Raw genomic sequence first — 20,270 nt, 5'->3', positions numbered from 1 at the left:
TGGTCAGCGTAGGATGACCTCCCCTCCCCTCCCCTCTCCTCCCTTCCCCTCCCCTCTTTCTTTCTTTTAAGTTCTTGGGAAAGAGAAAAACAAAGTGTCCTCAGGCAAATTGAAGCCAAAATGTCACTACAAATGCAAAACTCTGAAATCTAAAATGTGACACTCCTGGTTCTGTAGGGATAACTGAGATTCTTTGTTCTTAAAGACCTTGCTGATTTCATGTGAGAAATCAGCTGCCTCGCAATGTGGTCAGGCAAGAAGTTCTGAGGCCTCTGGTGCCATTCTCAGAGGTGAAACTAGCTATGTGCTTTGGGTATGTTTGCTCTAAATTCTTGGACAGCAAGAATACACAACACTGGAAATGTTCTGAGAGATTTGTTTGTCAATCTTTGGTTTGAAACGTTAAGAAGGTAAACTACTGAAGTGGACGAGGGTGCAGTGGACAGGGAGGAGAAGGCAGCTCGGAGGCTGGCCCAGTGTCCTTAGCAGGGCAGGGAACCGGCTTCACCGGCTGGCACGCCAGCGGTGGGGACACAGTGGGATTGCCCAGGGTCTGGGCATGGTGGGGTCCCACTGAGAACACCACCTGACAGTGTCCCAGTGGGTTGAGTGACCTCATTTACTGCCACTGCGGGCCTCTGGCTCGCCGCAAAGAGCGGCTGAAGACGAGGAACGATCTGGAATCTTCATGAATCACACGTGCTGTGAAGTGTGATGGGGAAGAGACCAGCGGGCCAAGCTAAGAGTCCGCGCCCCCGTGGTCCCCGGGCTCCTCGGCCGTCTGCGTGGACGCTGTGTTCACTCTCCCACCCTGTGCTCGCAGACAGTGTTGAATTTGACTCTACTCGGCACTGTGACTGCTAATGTGTCCCCCTGACCAAAATGAAGTCATGGAGACGGGGACTTGCTCGTAGTGTAGGTGCAAGTTCTTTCAGGAGGGAAATCGGAGCCCGGGGGCTCCCTGAGGGCTGTGCAGCACGTGGAGAGTGGTCGGTGGGCCCAGGCCTGGAAGTGCTTCAGTAACAGAAAAGGGGCACTTTGTTCTCACCTAAGTGACAAATCATCTGCCGTCCCTTTCTTCCGTTGACAAGTCAACAGCGGGAAAGGAGAGCAGCTATGTCCCCATGGGGACTCGGAGAAGTGTTTTGAGCTTCGGCCTTGTTTTCTGAGTGGGAAATCGAACTCTGCAGTAGCCCCCTGAGTGCCGTCTTTGTGGACAACAGGACGACACGGTGACACGGAGGTTCTCGCGGTCGCTTTCCCTTCCTGTGCTAAATGGAGAGGCTCCTTCCAGAAGCTGCTCGGTCTGCTGAGCCTAGAGGGTATGCAGGTCCAGGAGGCCTGAGGCAGAAAGCGGGAACGTCTTCAACTGTGGCCTCCACCCCAGACGGCAATCTAAATATAATGCCCGTTGGGTGACCTTTGCCCCCAGATCCTTTCTCACTTACTCAGGAAGTGATCACAGATCAGTGACAATCTAATTGGTCGTCTCCTGAGCTCCTAGAAACCTAACGAACTGAGCAGAAAGAATCCATTTTGGCTATATTCATTGTTTCTGTTCACAAATAGGAAAACCATTGTTTTGGGACTCCGGGGTGCCTCGGTCATTTAAGCGTCTGCCTTCGGCTCAGGTCAGGATCCCAGGGTCCAGGGGTCGAGTCCCGCATCGGGCTCCCCGCTCTGTGAGGAGCCTGCTGCTCCCTCTGCCTGCCGCTCTCCCTGCTTACGCTTGCTCTCTCTCTCAAAAATGAATAAACAAAATCTTATTAAAAAAAAAAAAACATTGTTTTTACAAAACTGGCAAATAATCCTCAAAGATGTGGAAATTGGAGTGCCCCCTTAACCATCAGAAGAGAAGCCAGCCGTTGCCGTGGAGGCTGCTGACGTGCCGTGAGGCTCTGCCGCTGTACGGCCTTGGTCTGCTTTAGAAGGTGTCCGCTACTGGTTACGCAGGGGTGAAATAGTGCAATTCGGAACTTTCGAGAAACAGAAATTTTCGTACATATTAGAGAGTCCCCTGTAATGTACATTATTGCTATCATAACTTCACTTGAAAATACCTGCTCTTCGACTAACGTCCAGGGAGAAGCGGCGGCGTTCCAGCAGCCCAAGAGTGGAAGCCCGTCTCTAACACTCGTGGCTCGGGGCCTGACTCGGACTGAATCTCTACTTCAAAACAGATTTTTAAGGAATGAAAGAAACAATGAGAAGTCCTGAGTGCCCAGAACACAATGTGCTTGTGATTACTGGTCGCTATTTTTAGACGAGCTTTTCAGCCAGCCCATTCTGCTGTTTTTCAACACCTCGCACAATGCCAAGACGATAGAGCAGGGGGGAATGCTCCGATGGACGGAGGGTTGAAAGGGAGTCTCAGAGAAGCAGAGGAGGGACTCGGCAACAGTTAGCCTCTAGTGCCAGGAAACACGCCTCTTTTCCAGTTTTCCAATTTCAGATTGCTGGCATTGGGCGGATCGCATGCCCTCTTATAAGTGAAGAGAGGCATCTTTGGGGACGGGAAGTTCTCTGATGAAAAAGTCGTAGTGATATCTGTCAATGTTTTAATTTAAAGAATCAGGGCTTTTTTTCCTACTGGGAAATCTTGCTTTTGGACTGGCAGAAAAATCTTATCTGACTGCTTCTTCTGAAATTTAGTCTCTGGGAGACCAGTGAAATGCACTTAGCATTAGCTGTGGCAAAGATAGCCTTAAAAAGAATATATCCTTTGAGAAGGTGGAGGAGTGAAGGTGAAACACATGTGCGTTTCACAAACCACAGCCACGTATGGGGCCTGCAGATGGCCCTTTTCATCACAACCCCATAGACATGAAGACAGGTTCTCAGAGGTTCATTCTGCTGCACAGCTTCCATAATCATCCCTATGCCAACCTCTGCCCAAACCGTTAGACGCAGAATGGATTTCATGGAAAGCCCCTGACATGTCCTTGACATAAGACCAAGTAGTAAAAATCCATGCAGAAAAGAACCAAATAACAGCTCCCCTGGCCTGCTTCCAGAAGATAGGCACAGATCAGGACGATGATGTAAAGCTGTAAAGCTCTGTGATGTCACATATGTCACAGTGCACCCCCCCCCATGGAGGGTACCCTCCGTCACCAGGAAATGGAGACCGCCTGTCACCAGACATGGGAGCCTTTGCTCCTTTTCCCCAGTTTACTGCCCCAGCCCAAATCCTCTAGAATGCCTAATTAATTTAAGCTCCCAAAGTCAAGCTTTCTTTGTCCTGCCAATTCCTGGCAGATCTGTTGTCTTTTTATCTATAAAGAATAAAAACTGTCTGCTCTGGTCATTTCTTTGGTCTCAGCTTCGTGATTGGGCCTCTGTGCACAGGGAATGATACTTTGACTTTTTTCTCCCATTAATCCATCCTCAGTCCAGCTGGAAGACCTTGAGGGCAGAGAAGAGTTTTTCCCTGCCTTCCCCACAGTCCTCAAAACCCGTTACATGACCCAGCGTGTGGTAGCTTCCGTGTAGGACGGAGTGTGGTGAGCCCGGGGCACCTGCTGATCCGTGTTTTCACCGTGCTGCTGCTCTCTTGCAGGAGGAAGGCACCGTCAAGGAAATTGACATCAGCCACCATGTGAAGGAAGGCTTTGAGAAGGCCGACCCTTCCCAGTTTGAACTGTTGAAAGTGTTAGGACAAGGCTCCTATGGAAAGGTAAGTTGGCGGTGATGGGTATTAATGAAGGCACGTATTGCATGGTGCCCTGGGTGTTATACGCAAATAATGAATCATGGAACATTGCATCAAAAACCGGGGATGTACTGTATGGTGACTAACATAACAAAATAAAAATTATTAAGGAAAAAAAAAAAGGGAAAGGTAAGTGGGAGCTTTGATTCCCTCTGGGTGAGTCTCATGCACAGCAGGTCCCCCATCCCAAGGCAGAAAGTGCTTGAATGTTGGGGGATGCGAGTGATGGCTAGGTTGGCTCCTGAACCCAGGAGGCCGAGGGAGTGAGACTCCAGGCAGCTCCCCGTTTGTGGGGTCCCGTGTTCACTGGCACCTGCATGTGTGCACGGTTACAATTCTGTCACGTGCAGCTGTGCAAACCGCAGCAGCATGGGCCTGCAGGAATACCCCACACCGCGGCCCTTTCAGACTTTCCTGGGCGTCTACTTGTCATGGCGGTGAGGACGGCTCTTGACCTTGAGCCCACGCCTCTCCAAAAGCGCAGACTCAACAAGAAGGAAGAAAGCGGGGCACCCTTCGCAGCCGGCACATGACTGGCCCTCGGGAGTCAGGAAGGCTGGGCCTCACCGCCGGCCTCCTCTCCTTACCCTCTGCCTCAGCTGTGCAGTTTCTCTCTCTCTGAGCCTCAGTTTCCCTCTCTACACAATGGGGAGGGCATAAACCACGTGATTATTCTATGACTGAAGACTGGATCCCATCCAGCAGTTGCCCCTGCTGTGTCTGCGCACAGAATCGTGCCCTTTCTGTGTCACCATCAAAGTGGGGTGAAGCTGATCCCTCCCGGGAATGAGAAGTGGTCGGCCCTTCGCTCGGGCCACGTCCAGGTTCGGCAGGACGTCAAGGACTCTGCAGTTAGGACGGCGTGAGAGTTCTTGCCGCGCAGTGCCGGTCCCTCCGCGTGCCTGTGTAACAGGGAGAAATCCGCACACTCTGCCAGCGTGGTTTCTGGAATCTCGGGCAAGAAGAGTGGTACACCCTTCCCTGGGGCGCAAGCAGAACAGCGGCCTGGAGCTTTAAAAGAGTCGTTCCTGTATGGAACGTGGACATCCACCAAGTGTCCCCGTTCTTCAGAGGACTTTGTGCCAAGATGAAGTGTGGTGCCTGTTGATCTAATGCACAACTGATAACACGCTAATGATGTGCTGGAAGGTCTCTTACACACCATGAAAATTAGCTCGCAAATTTATCTTTTGGCGTGCGTATAAGCTAGACTGTCTCTGCTTGCTTTTCCACTTTTGTACGGTAACGTGGGAAGGAGGTGTCTCCGCTGATGTATATACAAACACACTCGCCTTGAGCCACACCAAATTTCCAGTATTCAAAACCTCGCGTCCTACAAAAATGGCTATTTAACGTGGATCGTAAGGTATTTTTGAAAGCAGGGAATGAAGACTTCAGTCTGTCGCACCGTAAAGACCGTTACTGAGGCGTAAGGCAGAGCCCATTTATGTGGTAACGGAATGTCGGTCGTTAATTAGAAATGTCAGAGAAAAGGAGAAGGCATCATTCTTTCTCTAAGAACTAGGATTTCAGAACAGAGACAAGCAAATTCGCAGACACGCCCCACGTGTTGTTTCCAGAGCCCGTTCTCCGCCCAGTGGTCTTCGTCTGCAGTGAGGGCCCAGGCGCGGGCTGCTGTGGGCACTGCCCTGGGATTGGGTGCCTCTGACCTCGCTGTGGACACCGCCTGCCACCCCATCTCCAGGTGCTTGGGAACAGACCGAGGGGACAGTGTTTTGGAGCTCGACGGAGACACACATCTGGGGCTCTAGGGGTCTGTCCCGCAACTCAACTGGACGGAGCCTGCCCTTGAAGATGCCTAGCCCGAGACCCGGGGCTCCAGATGAAAGGAGAAAAGGTTTTGCAAATTCCCAAATTTCACATTTTGAATTTCAGTTTTGCTTTAAAAACATTCTTTGGAAAACAAGTGAAATAACATATGGTGTTTGGTGCAGTTGTTGGAATGGCCGTCTTTGCAGCGCTCCGTGCGTCTCCTCCCCAGCCTTCCACACGCCAGCGCTGTTCACGCGCACTGAAGCCGGTGTGTGTGCAGCGCGGCGGGTAACGACGAGCCAGAGAAGTGAGAGGAAGGGGAAGGAGCCACGCGTACGGCTGTTCTCACCTCCACTCACTACGTAATTCGCAGCTTGTGTGTGGAGCCAGGTCAGCGGGGCGGTGCCGCCTGGGCCCCCGAAGTGAAGTCCAGGACTTCCGGGGGACGGGGGGTGCCAACAAACAGGACAGGACTCTGGAAACCTCCCACATCAGCCACTAGAGAGCCACAGACACAAATTATATTTGTCCACACAGGGCTGTCTGTGAGGGATTCTTTATAAAAGCAAAACTAATGACAAGGGGGGAAAGCCTCATGTTCTAACCCAGCATAGTATTTTAGTCTTCATCCCTAAATAGAAACTGTATGCCCTTATGCAAAGGTCATCTGGCTCTTGCTCTCTAGAAAAGTAAGGCAAGACTAAATGTTTTCATCCTGCAGAAAGCTCCTATTAAACAGATTTCCCTTCTTGCCTCTGCTCCCAAGAGCAAAGACCCAGAGTGGATCCGGACTCCAGCATCCCTGGGTTGTATTCACCTGTCACCGGGTCCCTCCGTTCACCTGTCACCGGGTCCCTCTGTTCACCTGTCACCGGGCCCCTCCGTTCAGCAGTCACTGGGTTCCTCCCTTCTCTCTTTCCTCCGTGCAGTGATTGCAGATGTTGGAGATGCAGGAAGGAATAAGATGCTGTTTCTGCCACTTGGCCTTCTCACTGATGCCTGCTTCTGACAGCAGGCTCGTCCTGGGGACCTTTGCCATCCAGTGCAGGGGCCCTGATGGCTGTTCCCTCGGCTGCTGTGCTCTGCTTGTGCAGCCAGAGGACTGTTGCCAGGGCAGAAGCAGCCCAAGCCCCAGAGTATGACCCCCAGGTGGCGGCAGCTCCGGAGGGACGGTGGGGGCTCCAGGCTGCAGGTCCCCGTGCGGGACCACATGGAAGGTAGCACGTGCTCTCCTCTCCAAGTCAGTCCTGCAAAGTGTAGGAAGCCAGATAGCCAGTTTGCCAAAGCAGTTTGCTGGGTATGGTGGAGAGCATCTCTTGTCGTTAGTGATTTGTCAAGTCATCGTGATTTCAAGGGTGTCTGAGAGCAGAGGAAGCCGTGGTGCTTGGACAGGAGAAACAGCCTGTCCTCAAAGAGATTTAAGCGTTGAATGGGGAAAGCAGCGAAACTCTGGAAGATGTGGCACAGTGTGTCCTGCTGTTCCGGTGCATGGTGCGGGCCAGCTGCTCAGGTGCTCAGGTGCATGGCGTGGGCCAGCTGCTCAGGTGCGCGATGCAGACCAGCTGCTCAGGTGTGCGGTGCGGGCCAGGTGCTCAGGTGCTCAGGTGCGCGATGCAGACCAGCTGCTCAGGTGCGCGGTGCGGGCCAGGTGCTCAGGTGCTCAGGTGCGCAATGCAGACCAGCTGCTCAGGTGTGCAATGCAGACCAGCTGCTCAGGTGCGCGGTGCGGGCCAGGTGCTCCTTGAGAGTCTGCAGGCAGGAGAGGTGCCGGAGCCGCCAGGAAAGTCTGAAAGCGACGCTGTCGCCCTCCTCCCCATCACCTTGCCTGCTCCTTGGGGTCCCTCGTGCATAAACACCAGAGGCTGATGTGCGAACATCCTTTTCTTTAAAATATTCAGGGGAAAGATACACAGATTACACTTCCCACATTCTGAGAAGGGATCAAACCAAATAAAAAACATGTCCTTGCTTTCCTAACACTTAATTGGTGGCATATAAGAATGGGTCTTTAAATGTCTTCCTTTTGAGGACATCGTCCCCTGAACGTCCTCTGGAAGTGTGGCTGCCACCCCGTTGGCTTCTGTGTCGGAGAGCACTACAGACCGATCGCAACGTTGCAGCTCCGAGAGCCGAAACATTTGTTGAGAGAAGCAGTGGTTTCACCGATTACGACGGCACCAGAAGATTTGGGGTGATTTGGGATGACACAGCATCTGTCTCTGTGTGTCCCCACGTCATGTCCTCGCATGTCACATGCTGAGCTGCTGAAGAAGCAGTCGAGAATGAAACGGGGAGCACGTTAAAGCTGGATTAGAGACGAGAGATCGGCAACTGTGTGTGCTGATGTTGCTGGAATTATCCAGAACTTATTTCACTGCACGCACATGTGCTCCTGAGCGATGTGTGTCCAGCACCAGAGGACGAGGCACGGGGCGGTGGTTGGGAGCCTGTGGCTCGTGAGCCCGTCTCCTCACTCGTGACCACATCACTTGTGGCATTGATGACACCATAGTTTGTGCCCTCAAGGCTGTGTTTACCTCTTGTCAGGCCCTGCTCGCCCAGGGGGTCCCTCCCGCTGCTGTTCTTGAGGGAGCCCCCAGGGCCTGGCACGTAGTGGGGGCTTCGCAAAGAATGGAATTTCTTCCAGTTCTTTTCAAAAATAAAAGCTCTCTTTTAGTAACAGATATGTATAAATAGCCATCACTGTCAATCATCTCATTTTAAAAGCCTGAAATACAATAGAGAAAAAGGTTTTATGTGCAACACTTTTTGTAAAATTCAGCATCATTTACGCTATGCTTCATGGGTGGCAGCCCCGTGGACTTGGCTTCAGTGGAACGGGCTTTGCTCTAGTCCCTGAGCTCATATGTACGCTCTCACGCATGTTCCCGTGCGTCATGCACACCCTCCTTTATTGCGGGGAAGAGGTGGACGAAGGGGTGAAAATGATAGTTTCTGGATATTGCACGTTTTGGAAGACGGGTTTTATTGCTGTTGCCGGTCTTCTGATTCTAAGAATGCCTCGTCTTGGGGCTAACCGTTGGCCTCAGTGGAAAGGGTCGGTAGGTTGACTGCCCCCAACTGCAGCGCACGGAGGGCTTGAGCCAGGAGCCACCGCAGCCTCTCTGCACAGTGACTGAGCGGCCCAGGCTGGCTCGCCCCGCCCCGCCATCCTGGCACCACCAGGGGCCCAGGGCACACTCCCTCTCTGCTGGAATCACAGCTGTTTAGCAGCCCCTCCCCTGCCACAGGCACCCCTGTCTCTCACCTCCATGCCCTCAGGGCACAGCTTTCTTTCCTGGGTGCTGGGCACTGATGCTCAGGCCCAGGCCCCGCAGGAGGTCCCCCAGCCTCTCCCACCTGCTCACTGGGTTGCTGCCCATCCCCTGGATCCTGCTGCTCCCCTCTGCCCACATGCCTGCACCAGCCTGGGGACGGGGCTTGGAGACCAGAGGGGACCCACAGCGTGAGCAGACACACTGCAGGGCCCATGACTTCCCATGAGTCAGAGGACTCAACATGTCAGACGCTAGTTTTTCTCTGCACACCCGTCCTTCCGACCACTGCTGGGGCAGCTCCACCTGCCCGTCGGGAGGCTCGTCCCCAGCAAGACGTTCCCCAGGCAGAGGCTCATTGGCTCAGGCATGTGTCTGTCCTGTGCAGCAATGTCCGCTGAAGGAGAGACCCCAGACTCTCTCCCCAGGGGTCTGCACCACAGTCTGCTTCATCCAGCCAACACATAGACACATCACATGTCCCCCAAAGATAAATACGAATGCTCAGTGACAGAACAGTCCGAATCCAAAGAAAAGGGGTAACCGACTTCTCATTGTCCGTGATTGTGTGGACCCCTCATTCCTGGAGGCAGCAGCCAGTGGGGCTGGCCTGTCCCTCTTGCCCTCAGTTTTGTCTGGGCCGGGAGAGGTAGGGTGATCGGGGTCATTGACCCCGATCTGTGACTTGAGTGCTGGCGGCAGTAGGGAAGGCGTGGGGCAGGAGCTGTCCCAGGGCCAGGACGTGCTCAGGGTCAGGAGACAGCTGCATGGGCTCGAGGGCACACGGCAAACCAAGGACTGACTCTGTGAACCCGCGTTCGTGTGCTGGGACTTGGTGTGTTCCAGGTCGCTGGAACAGACACTGAGCGGTGTCCTGTGAGGATGGCAGACCCGCTCTGGAGACCCTGCCCGTAGCCATTTTCTTCCCCTTCACTCTCGTCCCTGGGGGGAAGCTGTGAAAGAGCAAACCCCACATGCTGATCTCTGTCCCCCACGGTGACCCTGGAGCCTCGCCCGCCAGCCCCATGCCCTGGTCTGGTGGTTTACCTCTGATAGAAGATGTTTAGGAGAAAGTTAGTGGTACCAAAAAGCAACGATTCTTCACGAGAATGTGTGATGCTGTTCATCACAGACTCACAATTAGATGACATTTGTCCTGGCAGCCTAGATGTTGGAGGAAATTTTACATGTTTATTTTATTGGATTTTTTCCCCTAAACTCGCTTGTGTATCGCCTTGTCAAATCAGATAAGGACAATGAGTTCAGTCTTCCCCGTCTCAGATGTCGCGTGCTCTCTTCATCAGGTGTTCCTTGTGAGGAAGACCAAGGGATCCGACGCTGGGCAGCTGTACGCCATGAAAGTGCTTAAGAAAGCTACCTTGAAAGGTGAGCATCTCACGAGGGGCTGGCTGTGTCTGACACGTGCAGCTGAGGTCTGTGCTCTGCCTGCTGTTTGCGCAAACACACGTGCTATTTAGTATCGCGTGATTTCTGAAGCTGTCTCGAAGGGTGTATCAGACACGTACTGTCTGACTGACAATCAACAGTATAAACATCTCCCTGAACATTTAACATACCCTTGCAAAACTTCCACAGTTTTCAGAGAGGTGGCCGTATTGCATAAATACCATTCTCCACATACATCCGGCGGTGGAGTATTATCTGGAAAACACGTTGGGGAGGAAAGCAGAAGCAGGTCGTATGGCTGGTGTGGACCACAGATCAGCCTGACTGCTCAGTGAGGCTGGATTGCTCCGTTTCAACAAAACGTGCTTCACGGCTGTGGAACTTCCCTTTGTCCCCTTGGCTGGGTTTTAGAAATACAGTGCGACCCCTGATTCTGGTGCTCTGTACTCCCGCCCCCAGTAAAGCGTAAGCGCTGAACACAAGGTCAAAATAAAACTGCATCCAAGATCCCCACTCCCGGCTCCCAGCCTCACCGCCAACAGCACAGAAGAGCCGAGCACCTGCTGCACTCCGATCCCCGCCTGCTCGCCCCGTCGGTGAGGGAGGGGCCAGTCCCCGCAACAGGGTGAGATGTCTGGGCACACGCGCCAGGCCCTGGGCAGGTGCAGCACAGCTGATTGGTCATATCCACTCGTCACACCCTGGGGAGGGGCAGAGCCACCGAGGACAGGCTGGAGGGGGCAGGCTTTGTAGTAACAAGAAGGCAAGGTGGCCCCTGGTTCCCGCGAGGGATGTGCTGGGCCTGTTTGAATCATTCTGTAAGCTGGCAGGGAGCGGAAGCCTGGTGAGAACCAGATGGGGTGCAGCTGCTCCGGCTTAGCAGGAGCCCGCAAGGTGGGGGCCCCTCTCCCGGGCTGGGGGAGCTGTGTGTCAAGGGCAGGGGGCTCACAGTTAGGCCTTTGGGCTCTGTGAGGCTCCAAGATGTCAAGGCAGCATGTGAATTTTTAGGTGTTAAGACAATGTCCTCAGCAGGTGCTTTCAGGGGACAATATAAGGAATATATCATTCTCTGCACACACGTCGCTTACTCTTGGCTGGCAAATAAGGTAACCGACAAGATGGGCCAGGAAATCCGTGAACCAAATAAATACAGACGTTCGCATCCTAGGTATTCCGAGGAGAGCAAATGTTCTTCCGAAGGAGGTTGTTTAAGGATGGGACCTTACATGGTTCCTCTTCCCTTTAATCACAACTGTCCCTTCTTCCCCTCAAATATGACCTCACCGTCCCCTGCCCTGGAAGGAGAGGGAGGGAAAGTAGGAGTGACATTGGGATGGCTGTCAGGGGACGCGGCTGTGCACCTACTCTGGAGGCAGAAAGTCGGGTCAAGGGGCTAGATTTTGTTCTGTTGAACCCGCCGCTAAGCCTGCACCCCGTCAGCATTAACCTGGACCTCTCAGCTCGTGCCAAGCACTCCAGCTCAGTGATTCACCCTCCACGGATGCACATCTCCACATTTGTTTGTGATCTGATTCGGTGTCCTTGGGAAAGTGCCCTGGACACAGTGTTACACAGATCAGACAGGATAGAAAGCTGCGTCCGCAGAGCCATCATCACGTTGTTCAAAGCACGACATGTCCGTCAGTATGGGTCCATGCGTGTATGAGCAAGTAGGAGATACACGTCATGCTAGTAGGAAATGGGCCAAAATGAAAACAGACTCAAGATTACCGATAGCTTTTATTTTCTTCCTTATACCCTATATTTCAAATTCTCAACAAAAATAAAACATGTTTCATTTTTTATAGGGTAAAGTTGTTTGTAAGATACTCCAGAACAATGTGCTTGATGATGTAAAATTGTCTTTACAGTGAGAATGAGCCATATAAGCATAAAAGAATAGGAAGATTTCCCATGTCCTTGTGCTCCTTTAAAAGCTGTCTTTCAAACTAAACATTATTTGACATCCTTTACTGTTCTGGCTTTCCATAGTGGTCCATCACAAAAGAACAGATTTTTTTCCAGAAAGGCAATTGAGATTTATTTTCTTAAGAGAAAATAAAAAGGTGGTATATATATACACAATGGAATACTACTTGGCCATCAAAAAAAATGAGATCTTGCCATTTGCAATAATGTGGATGGAACTAGGGAGTATTATGCTGAGTGAAATAAGCCAATCAGAGAAAGACAATTATTTAGGATCTCACTGATATGTGGACTATAAGAAACAAAACAGAGGATCATAGGGGAAGAGAGGAAAAAAAAAACAAGATGAAATCAAAGAGGAAGACAAACCATAGGAGACTCTTAACCACAGGAAACAAACTGAGGGTTGCTGGAAGGGAGGGGGTGGGGGTTGGGGAGACTGGGTGATGGGCGATAAGGAGGGCACGTGATGTGATGAGCAGTGGGTGTTATATGCAACTGATGACTCACTGAACTCTACCTCTGAGACTAATAATACACTGTATGCTAATTAATTGAACTCAAATTAAAAAATTTTAAAAAGAGAGGAAGTAAAAAGACTTACAAAACAGTGCTTTGAGTGAGGTGGTCCTTGGACCCATGATAGGAGGACGAGTATGTGCAGGAAGGAGGCCGGGTGTCTGTGTGCACAGGGAGAGGACACCGACCTCTCTGAACCTCCCTCCTTCCTCACTCACGGAAGAAGAGGCTTGGCTCCAAGGATTCCTGAAACCTGCTTGAGCTCCACCACCCCGCACTCACGAGCCCGTGTTCTCCAGATCCTCTCCACCTTCACGTGTGCGAGAGAGACAAGGAATGCATGGTGACCGCGGTGACGCTCCCCGCTCAACAGCAGCAGCCGAAAGTACAGACAACCCCCCCAGAGCGAAAATGCAAGGAATTTGAATAGTGAAATCATGTTGAGAAGGTAAACATGAAAAGGGGGCGGAGGACTCGCTGAAGTCATCATAAAACTCCAGATTGTTTCTCAGAAACACGGGTGACTGTCATGTGTGCGAAAGAGAGAATTGTTGTCAGTGGAATTCCAAATAACGTGACAGAAGGATAATGGTTTCTGACAGCCCTATTTTATCTTTACAAAAGTGTGGAGTTGTCAGGCGCCTGCCCTCTTTCTTTAAGGAGGTGGCACATCACTTGTAAGGGAAATGTCAACCGTTCAGCAGCTGAGGGTGTGACGAGCTGGCCGGCCCCCCAGTCCCCCGCCCTCATCTTCCAGCACCTTCTTCCTGCCTTGCAGGGCACTGCTGCTTGCTTCCTGCCAGCTTAAGGACCCTTTGCAAATGTTCCCCTTCCTTCCCAACTCGGTAGTCATTACTCAACACTGAGTTGTTACAGGAACAATTCCATATAAAATATTCCAAACATCACGAGTCCAAAGGCTGATGCCCCATTCATGTTGTAAGGGAATGGGGCTCAAATGACCGTACACGTAGCCCCACACATGAGACCAGGGATGAAGACAGCCTGGCTCTTCAGGCTGCCTCCATCTCCTGGGTCGTGGGTCGGCAAGTAGGGACTGCCGCCCACGTTAGTGACGGTGGCCACAGCCAGCATCGCCTGCCGGACTTCCACGGGCTGCCACTGCTGGGGGCCACCCCGAGGTTCGGAGTCGGTTGGTCTGGGTGGGTGTCTACACAAGAATTCGTCACCCCCAAAGGAGAGGACCCCAACACTGCGGTCGGGAGCACACACCTGGGCCCTGGGGCGCGTCTTGCCTCTCCTCTGCGGGCTCTGTTGTCGTGGCAGCCTGACCTGCCTTCGTGTCCTCCTACTTAGAATGGGTGATGCCCACGCGAGTACCTCCCTCGTAGTGGTGCTGATGTGAGAATTACACTCACGGTGGGCATCGGGCGCTGCAGGCACGGCGAAGGTCAGGGCCGGCTGTCCTCGGCTCTGCTCCTGTTCTCTGTGAAACTCGGAGGTGTGTTAGGGCTTTTCCCGTCTAGATTTGGGGAGGTCTGATTGCGTGCGGAAGTGAGGAGGGAGGTTGGACCCTAATTGCCATCTGGTTAGAAGAACTCCGTCTTCCTCCAGCCCGGGGTCTGCAGCTACCAGCACAGGAGCTGCCACGAGGGGCTGGAACGTGCCCAGGGGCCCAGACGCACCCCCCGCAGCCCGGCTCCGGCATCGCGTTCTCTCCTTTCACGGACCGTCCGCCACCATGTGGAAGGGCTCCCTGCATGAAAGATTTCTTTGCAGTGATGATTTCCTGATAGGACTTCACCTGTGTTTTCATGCAGAACTAATTTTTCAACTGTCTTCCCTATAAGTCAACTTTCCACGCCCAAAGGTGGGCATTCCCTGCTTTGAAGGAAATGAGTCTTACTCTATCCTATTGGTTCTAAGGGGGAGAATACATTATTCTGGCAAAACCTCTTTGTTGAGCAAGTTCCGTGACTCCTGGCAGTTATGGTTATGGCAAATGTGTTTGTTGGCAGCGGTGGGAGGGCCGCCAGCCACGAGGACGAAGGACGTGGACCTGGCTGCCTTCCAAGCTCGTCGGATGGCCGGTCGGGGCTGTTTCTGGTAATCTTCCACCCGTTCTCTACGAAGGAGAGCTCTGATGACATCACTCGGACTATCAGCAGATGCACTGGGAGCGCAGAGTGTGTGGTGGCCGGGATGGACACACACGGGTTACATTCATACTGATCACAGCCGCTGCGCTCGTCCCCGTCCGACTCAGCCCTCAGAAGGTTGTTTCCCGCACTGTTACATTGACTCCTTTCCTCTTACACCGATATGCTTCATTCTGCGACACTGGCTTGCTCAGAAACAGCTTCTCGTAGCACCTTACAGATTTTATTTCCAGGCAAATTCATGAATATCAGTTGGTTCACATTTGGAGGATTGCAAATTCCTGGGGTGGGGAGGAGAGTAAACCAAGTCGCAAGCACACGGACCAAGTGCCCTCCTGGTAGCACGATCCTCAGTGCACAAATGAGGACACTGAGGCACAGAGCAGCGAAGCCCTCACCACCGTCCCACAGTTGGCAGCTGTGACATCAGAATCTGCTGCTCCTCCCGGGAGAACAGGCACGAGGGACCCAGCCCATCCCCCCACATACCCAGGCTGTCATTTCCACACAAGAAGCCACAGCACGCTGATTGTCCTTAGGGCTTTCACGATTCAGGGGTTATTTTCCCAGTACACGGTCTGGGACGAAACTAAAATGCGATGGCCCCCCCTTATACCTTGCTGGCCTGTCTCTCAGGCCTCCCAGAGACACCTTGTACCTTAGGTGAACACCACCCGTAGGGAAAAGGCGTGTTACCCTACTTCATGGTCCTTTATCTGTTCTACCAGAACTGTGTTTCTTGGCTTGTAGGTAGGTTAAAAAGTAGGAAATAGGGGCGCCTGGGTGGCTCAGTCGTAAGCATCTGCCTTCGGCTCAGGGTGTGGTCCCAGGGTTCTGGGATCGAGCCCCGCATCGGGCTCCCTGTTCCACTGGGAGCCTGCTTCTCCCTCTCCCACTCCCCCTGCTTGTGTTCCCTCTCTTGCTGTCTGTCTCTCTCTGTCAAATGAATAAATAAAATCTTTAAAAAAAAAGAAAAAGTAGGAAATAGGTGACTCTCCCTCCTTGTCATCTCTAACGTCTATGCAGTGTAAATGTAGAAGAGAAATGGGCCGAAGATTCATCCACAGGAAGATTCTTCAGTCAAGAAGGGACTTAAGTAACCATGTCCCCCTCTCTTTAAATAATGTGGTATAAAGAAAAAGACAAATCCTGGGGAGTGAGGCCTCATGTGGTAACCAACATGGTTTCCATTTTTGATTTTTATTATTTATGGTTTTCTTCCTTTCTTCTTTCTCTGGACTAAAGAATGCCCCAGTTTTGGCCATTAGACTTGAGCAGCACAACTCACGGGAGGCCACTTTTTGCTTACGAGTTTGACCTTTGAAGATTAAACTGTATTGTGTGAGGACAGATTTTCATCTGCATCCGGGAGACCTCTTGGGGTAGAATTTCAGACCCAGTGAGTGTGGGCAAGGGAAGGAAGCGGTGAGCAGAGGTCACGGCGCTGAGCCGGGCCTGAGCTCACCTCCCACCTGTGCGTGGACTCCCGTCCTACTCCAGCATTTCCGACTGGCTCAGACTGGACTGGCCATTTCTCGGGGAGCCCACTGACACGTAAGAGGGAGGGGGTGTAGGTTCCAAGAAGCAGCCTCGAGGTTCAAAACCTCTCCACTCCAAGGTGCCAAGCCATTAGGCTGGCCGGCAAAAACAGGCCTTGCATTTTGGTTTCTCACTTTTTGGGACATCTCAAAGGACTATGGGTATTGAGCTATTTTTTTTACTGGAAAGGGGATGCGCCAACTTTTAACTCCTTAAACTCCAGAACAGGCCAAGTGGTTGAGTAAAAAAATTAACAGGTTGGAATGTCCTAAATTTAAATTCCTCATAAGCACAAAGGAGTAGGTACATCTAAAGTTGTCTAAAGGAGTGCGTTGCTTAGAAACAAGAAAGAGGTTTCCAGAAAGTCGCTGTATTTTGTATGGTATGTCCTGTCCACCAGGGTAATCCCACAATGCGTCTTGTCCCCTGTTTTCCTGGGAAAGAAACCACGCCCTTCACCGTAAGGTGAATTTCTGGGCATCTCCACGTTCATCTTAGTGTTTGGGGCTGCCACAGGCCATGATGGCCAAAGGACACATGAGGGTCACAGCTGGCACCGGGGCAATGCCGATTGCCATACAGAGCAAAGCCAGTCGTGAAAACCACATGCCCTGATCTCCACGTTGCAGGGCAGCTGCAGTTACAGGGTTGGTTTGAAATACAAAAAAAAAAACCAAAACATTTATCCCCAATACCTATGGTTTATTAATGAATCTCAAAATAGCTTAGAACATTTTTCTTTTTATATCTGTAGTAGCAAGCCCCACTCAATTCCAGATTCACCCGTCAAATTCCAGGAATAAAAATCCCGGGGAGATTCAATGTGGCCGGACTCCAGGTTCTGCCCGAGCCTAGAACGACCCAGCGAGACAGCGGCTGGCGCTTTGCTCCGGCCAGCGTGATGGTCTCTTGACTCTGCTCACGACATCTTTCCCATGTTCTGTGACTGGGACGCCACAGCAATGCAGGGAGGAAGGAAGCATTTCTCTGGGCTTTCTTTTTTATGCATCTAGGTCTTAGGAATCAAAATCCATCGGCGCCCTGAGCTGTCCCAGAGGCAGCTCGAAGACAGCACCAGACAGTGACACGTTTGCTGTCCATGCCCACATCTTTCTTCATGCCAGGACGCTCCGTGGCTGCCAGTCATGTGGCACAGCCGCCGGTCCAGGCCTTTCCCGCCATCCCTGGCTCTGAGAGCAACCAGCGGGGCAGGGAGAGGCATTGGTGAGGGTGGAGCGTGGGCCCTGCTCGGCTGGACAGAATCCGCAGACCTGGAGACGACCCGCACGTGGTCTTGTGGCCGAGGGGCACCGCTCTGTGGAACCGCTGCCCTTCCACACCTTGTTGGCTCCGTCCTGCGGGTCCCTGGACATGGCAGGGTCGGGGACGCCGTCTCAGTGCTGACAAAACCGTGCACTGTGTGAACACAGCCTGTTCCCGCCGGCTGGGGAGGACCCGTGCACACTTGCAGAGTCGCTGTCATGACGCACGTGTGTGCGGACGCGTCTCCCCAGCCGAGCTGTTAGATCTGTCTCTTCCATCACTCGGGGCTCCGGCATTGACGGAGCTCCTGACCTCTTTCTGTTTGCCCCACACAACCTTCTGCTGTTACTCTGCTGGCCTTTTACTATTACCATCTTCTGGCCGGCTGGTCTGTGGACGTTTGTCAGTCAGTCTCCACCTCTTCCCTGTGTCATTTCTCCGTTGCTTTTATGAACCCAGTTCCCGCCCAGACATCAGAAGGGCATTCCTCTTTGTTATCATCTTCATGGATTGATTTTTTTTAACACTTAACTCTTTAATAGATCTGGGATTTATTTTTGTGTAAAACGTAGGGAGGAAATTTTTTTTTCTGCTATCACTTAAAAGTTCTTTGGAAATTTAAACGTAAGGTCATTTTCTAACTTTTTCACCAGGCTTCTCAGAGCCTCTGGTCTCCATTCCCAGCACGGTATGCAGGTATGCGACGAAGCAGGTTTCCTCACGCCAAACACATCTAGGACAATGACAAGACCAGTCCTATTTAGGGGACGTTTAGATGCTCTAAACCAGCGTTAAAGACCAGGCCCTGCGAGGAGATGCTAGGTGGGTGTGGGAACGCGGTGGCCCCTTTCCTTAGCTACTCTGCTTCCGCGGATCTTGTCAGCGGACAGCGGATGGAACAGAGACTTCTCCCAGAGCAGGACGCACCTCGGGGGACAAAAGACTACCCTCCCACAGGCCCTGTCTGCCTGGCCTGCTCCGCTGAGGTAAAGGACACCCCCGGGAGGCTGGCCGGATGCATCGAAGAGCTCCTCGCCGTGAGGAGGCAGCCCAGGCCTGGGACGGGGTGACACACGTGGGTCCCCACAGCAGGTAGCTTAGAAAGGCTTCTGTGCATTAGGAGGGACAGTCACGGGGCCCCATGGTCACTCACGGGTTGTACCTGCAGCCGATGGCTCTGCCGTCCCCCCAGTGTCCCTCCTGCTTCCCCGGCCCCCGTCCCGGCTCCCACATGCGCAGAGAGGCCTCCGGGGGTGCCCCTCACTGCCGTCTCCGCACCACGGCTCCCAGACTCTTACTCGCTGGGGGCAGAGTCAGCAGCTTTGTGTCCTTGTGCCGCACAGAGAAGACCGACACCCGGTGGACAGGGCGTGGGCAGGAGGAGAAGGAAACTCAAGGTGAGGCCGGGAGAGTGGTGCCTTCACCGTCCAGTGTCCTGTCTCTGAGGAGCAGGGGGACTGACCCTGTCCCGGGGTCAGTGTCTTCTCGCCCCACAAGGCGCCCGTGCTCTGCCTGCGGCACCTGCGCCTCTGCTATCCGTGGCCCGTTGTCCGTTTATGTGGAAGAGAGAGGCCACTGAGCAGAGCCTAGCTCACCAGACGGAGGCGCACAAGTGATAAACGGGGAGGCAAGACAATGACGTCTGCCCCACAACCTCCTGAAGGGCTTGCCCTCAGGGACCACGACCACAGAGGGAAGCAGGATCTGAACTCGGGGCTCGCAGCTCAGTGATACAAGGCCTCATTAACTAAAACGCCAAGTGACCATCTTTGCTCCGAGCGCCATGCTCCACTCCGTTCCTGGGGCCACAGTCCGCACTCACGACTCTTGCTCACGGCTCTTGCTCACGGCTCATTTCCAGCCGAGGCCACTGTGTCTCCGTCATCTCCTGAGGGTCTGTGTCCTCAAGGCTGGAGTCTGTTCCCAGCAGGGACGGTGCACCGCGCCCCGGCGGGATGCACCCAGGAAAGGCTGCCGTGCCAACCGGCCTGGCCTGGGGCACCGCTTCTCTCCACAGCGAGCCTCGTCTGCTCTCCCGTGAATGCGGGGTTGGGTGTGCTCCCTGAGGCCCTGTGAGCAATGAAGTCCAACTCCGCTGGTCCAGCCAGAAGAGGACCCACTGTGTGCCACCTGGGGCATGGACGGTGACGAGCCAGACCCCCACACCCCCCTGCCTGGTGCTTTGGTGCTGGGAGTTGGGGGCTGCAGGGACACAGAGAAGGCCGGGCTGTGCGGGTGCCATGGGAGGCCTGCAGCTCTGCCCACAGCCCTCTCTGCTGACGCGAGGCCCTTCTGGATGCTAAGGGACACCAAGGCCACTGTAGTCACCAGGGTCTGGCGTTGGTACGGGACTAGACCAGCGGTGGATGGAAGAGGAAGATCAGAGAAAGCCCCAGGGCCTTCCCTAGTCAGCCCACCCCACAGATGAGCACAAGCACGGGGTGAGCTGTAAGGGATTCACGCGCTGCCTCCTCGTCCTCATGACAAGCCCGTGAGGCAGGTTCCGTTACCATCCACGGTTTACGTGCAAGGAGGGTGAGCAGAGAGCAGACCGCCGGCCAAGCGACAGGGTGTGTGCTCCAGGCCGCTGCTCACCGGCGGGCCACCCTGTCCCAGCAGGCAGGCAAGGCGCGCACGGCCACGGCCCCGAAGCAGAAGGGGGCTCCAGAGAGCGTGGATACTTGAAGCAAAAGCGAAGCTGTGGTTAACAAAGCAGAAGGTCGGAGATGTCCT

General features: G+C 53.2%; 1 protein-coding gene across 4 annotated transcripts in view; it reads left to right on the top strand.

Annotated features, from left to right (window-relative positions):
* RPS6KA2 (ribosomal protein S6 kinase A2) overlaps nt 1–20,270 on the top strand; it is a 328,772-nt gene that overhangs the window by 239,691 nt on the left and 68,811 nt on the right. For all 4 annotated transcript variants that reach the window (XM_008688472.2, XM_008688469.2, XM_008688471.2 and 1 more), the window contains 2 exons: nt 3,560–3,676; nt 10,065–10,146. In XM_008688472.2, coding sequence (XP_008686694.1) covers nt 3,560–3,676; nt 10,065–10,146 — 199 coding nt within the window. The remainder of the gene's footprint in view (nt 1–3,559; nt 3,677–10,064; nt 10,147–20,270) is intronic.

Source organism: Ursus maritimus, unplaced genomic scaffold, assembly GCF_017311325.1.
Source record: "Ursus maritimus isolate PB19 unplaced genomic scaffold, ASM1731132v1 scaffold_13, whole genome shotgun sequence".
NCBI classification, from domain to species: Eukaryota; Metazoa; Chordata; class Mammalia; order Carnivora; family Ursidae; genus Ursus; species Ursus maritimus.
Note: the sequence above shows the minus strand (reverse complement) of the source record. Positions and strands in the feature narration are given on the sequence as shown.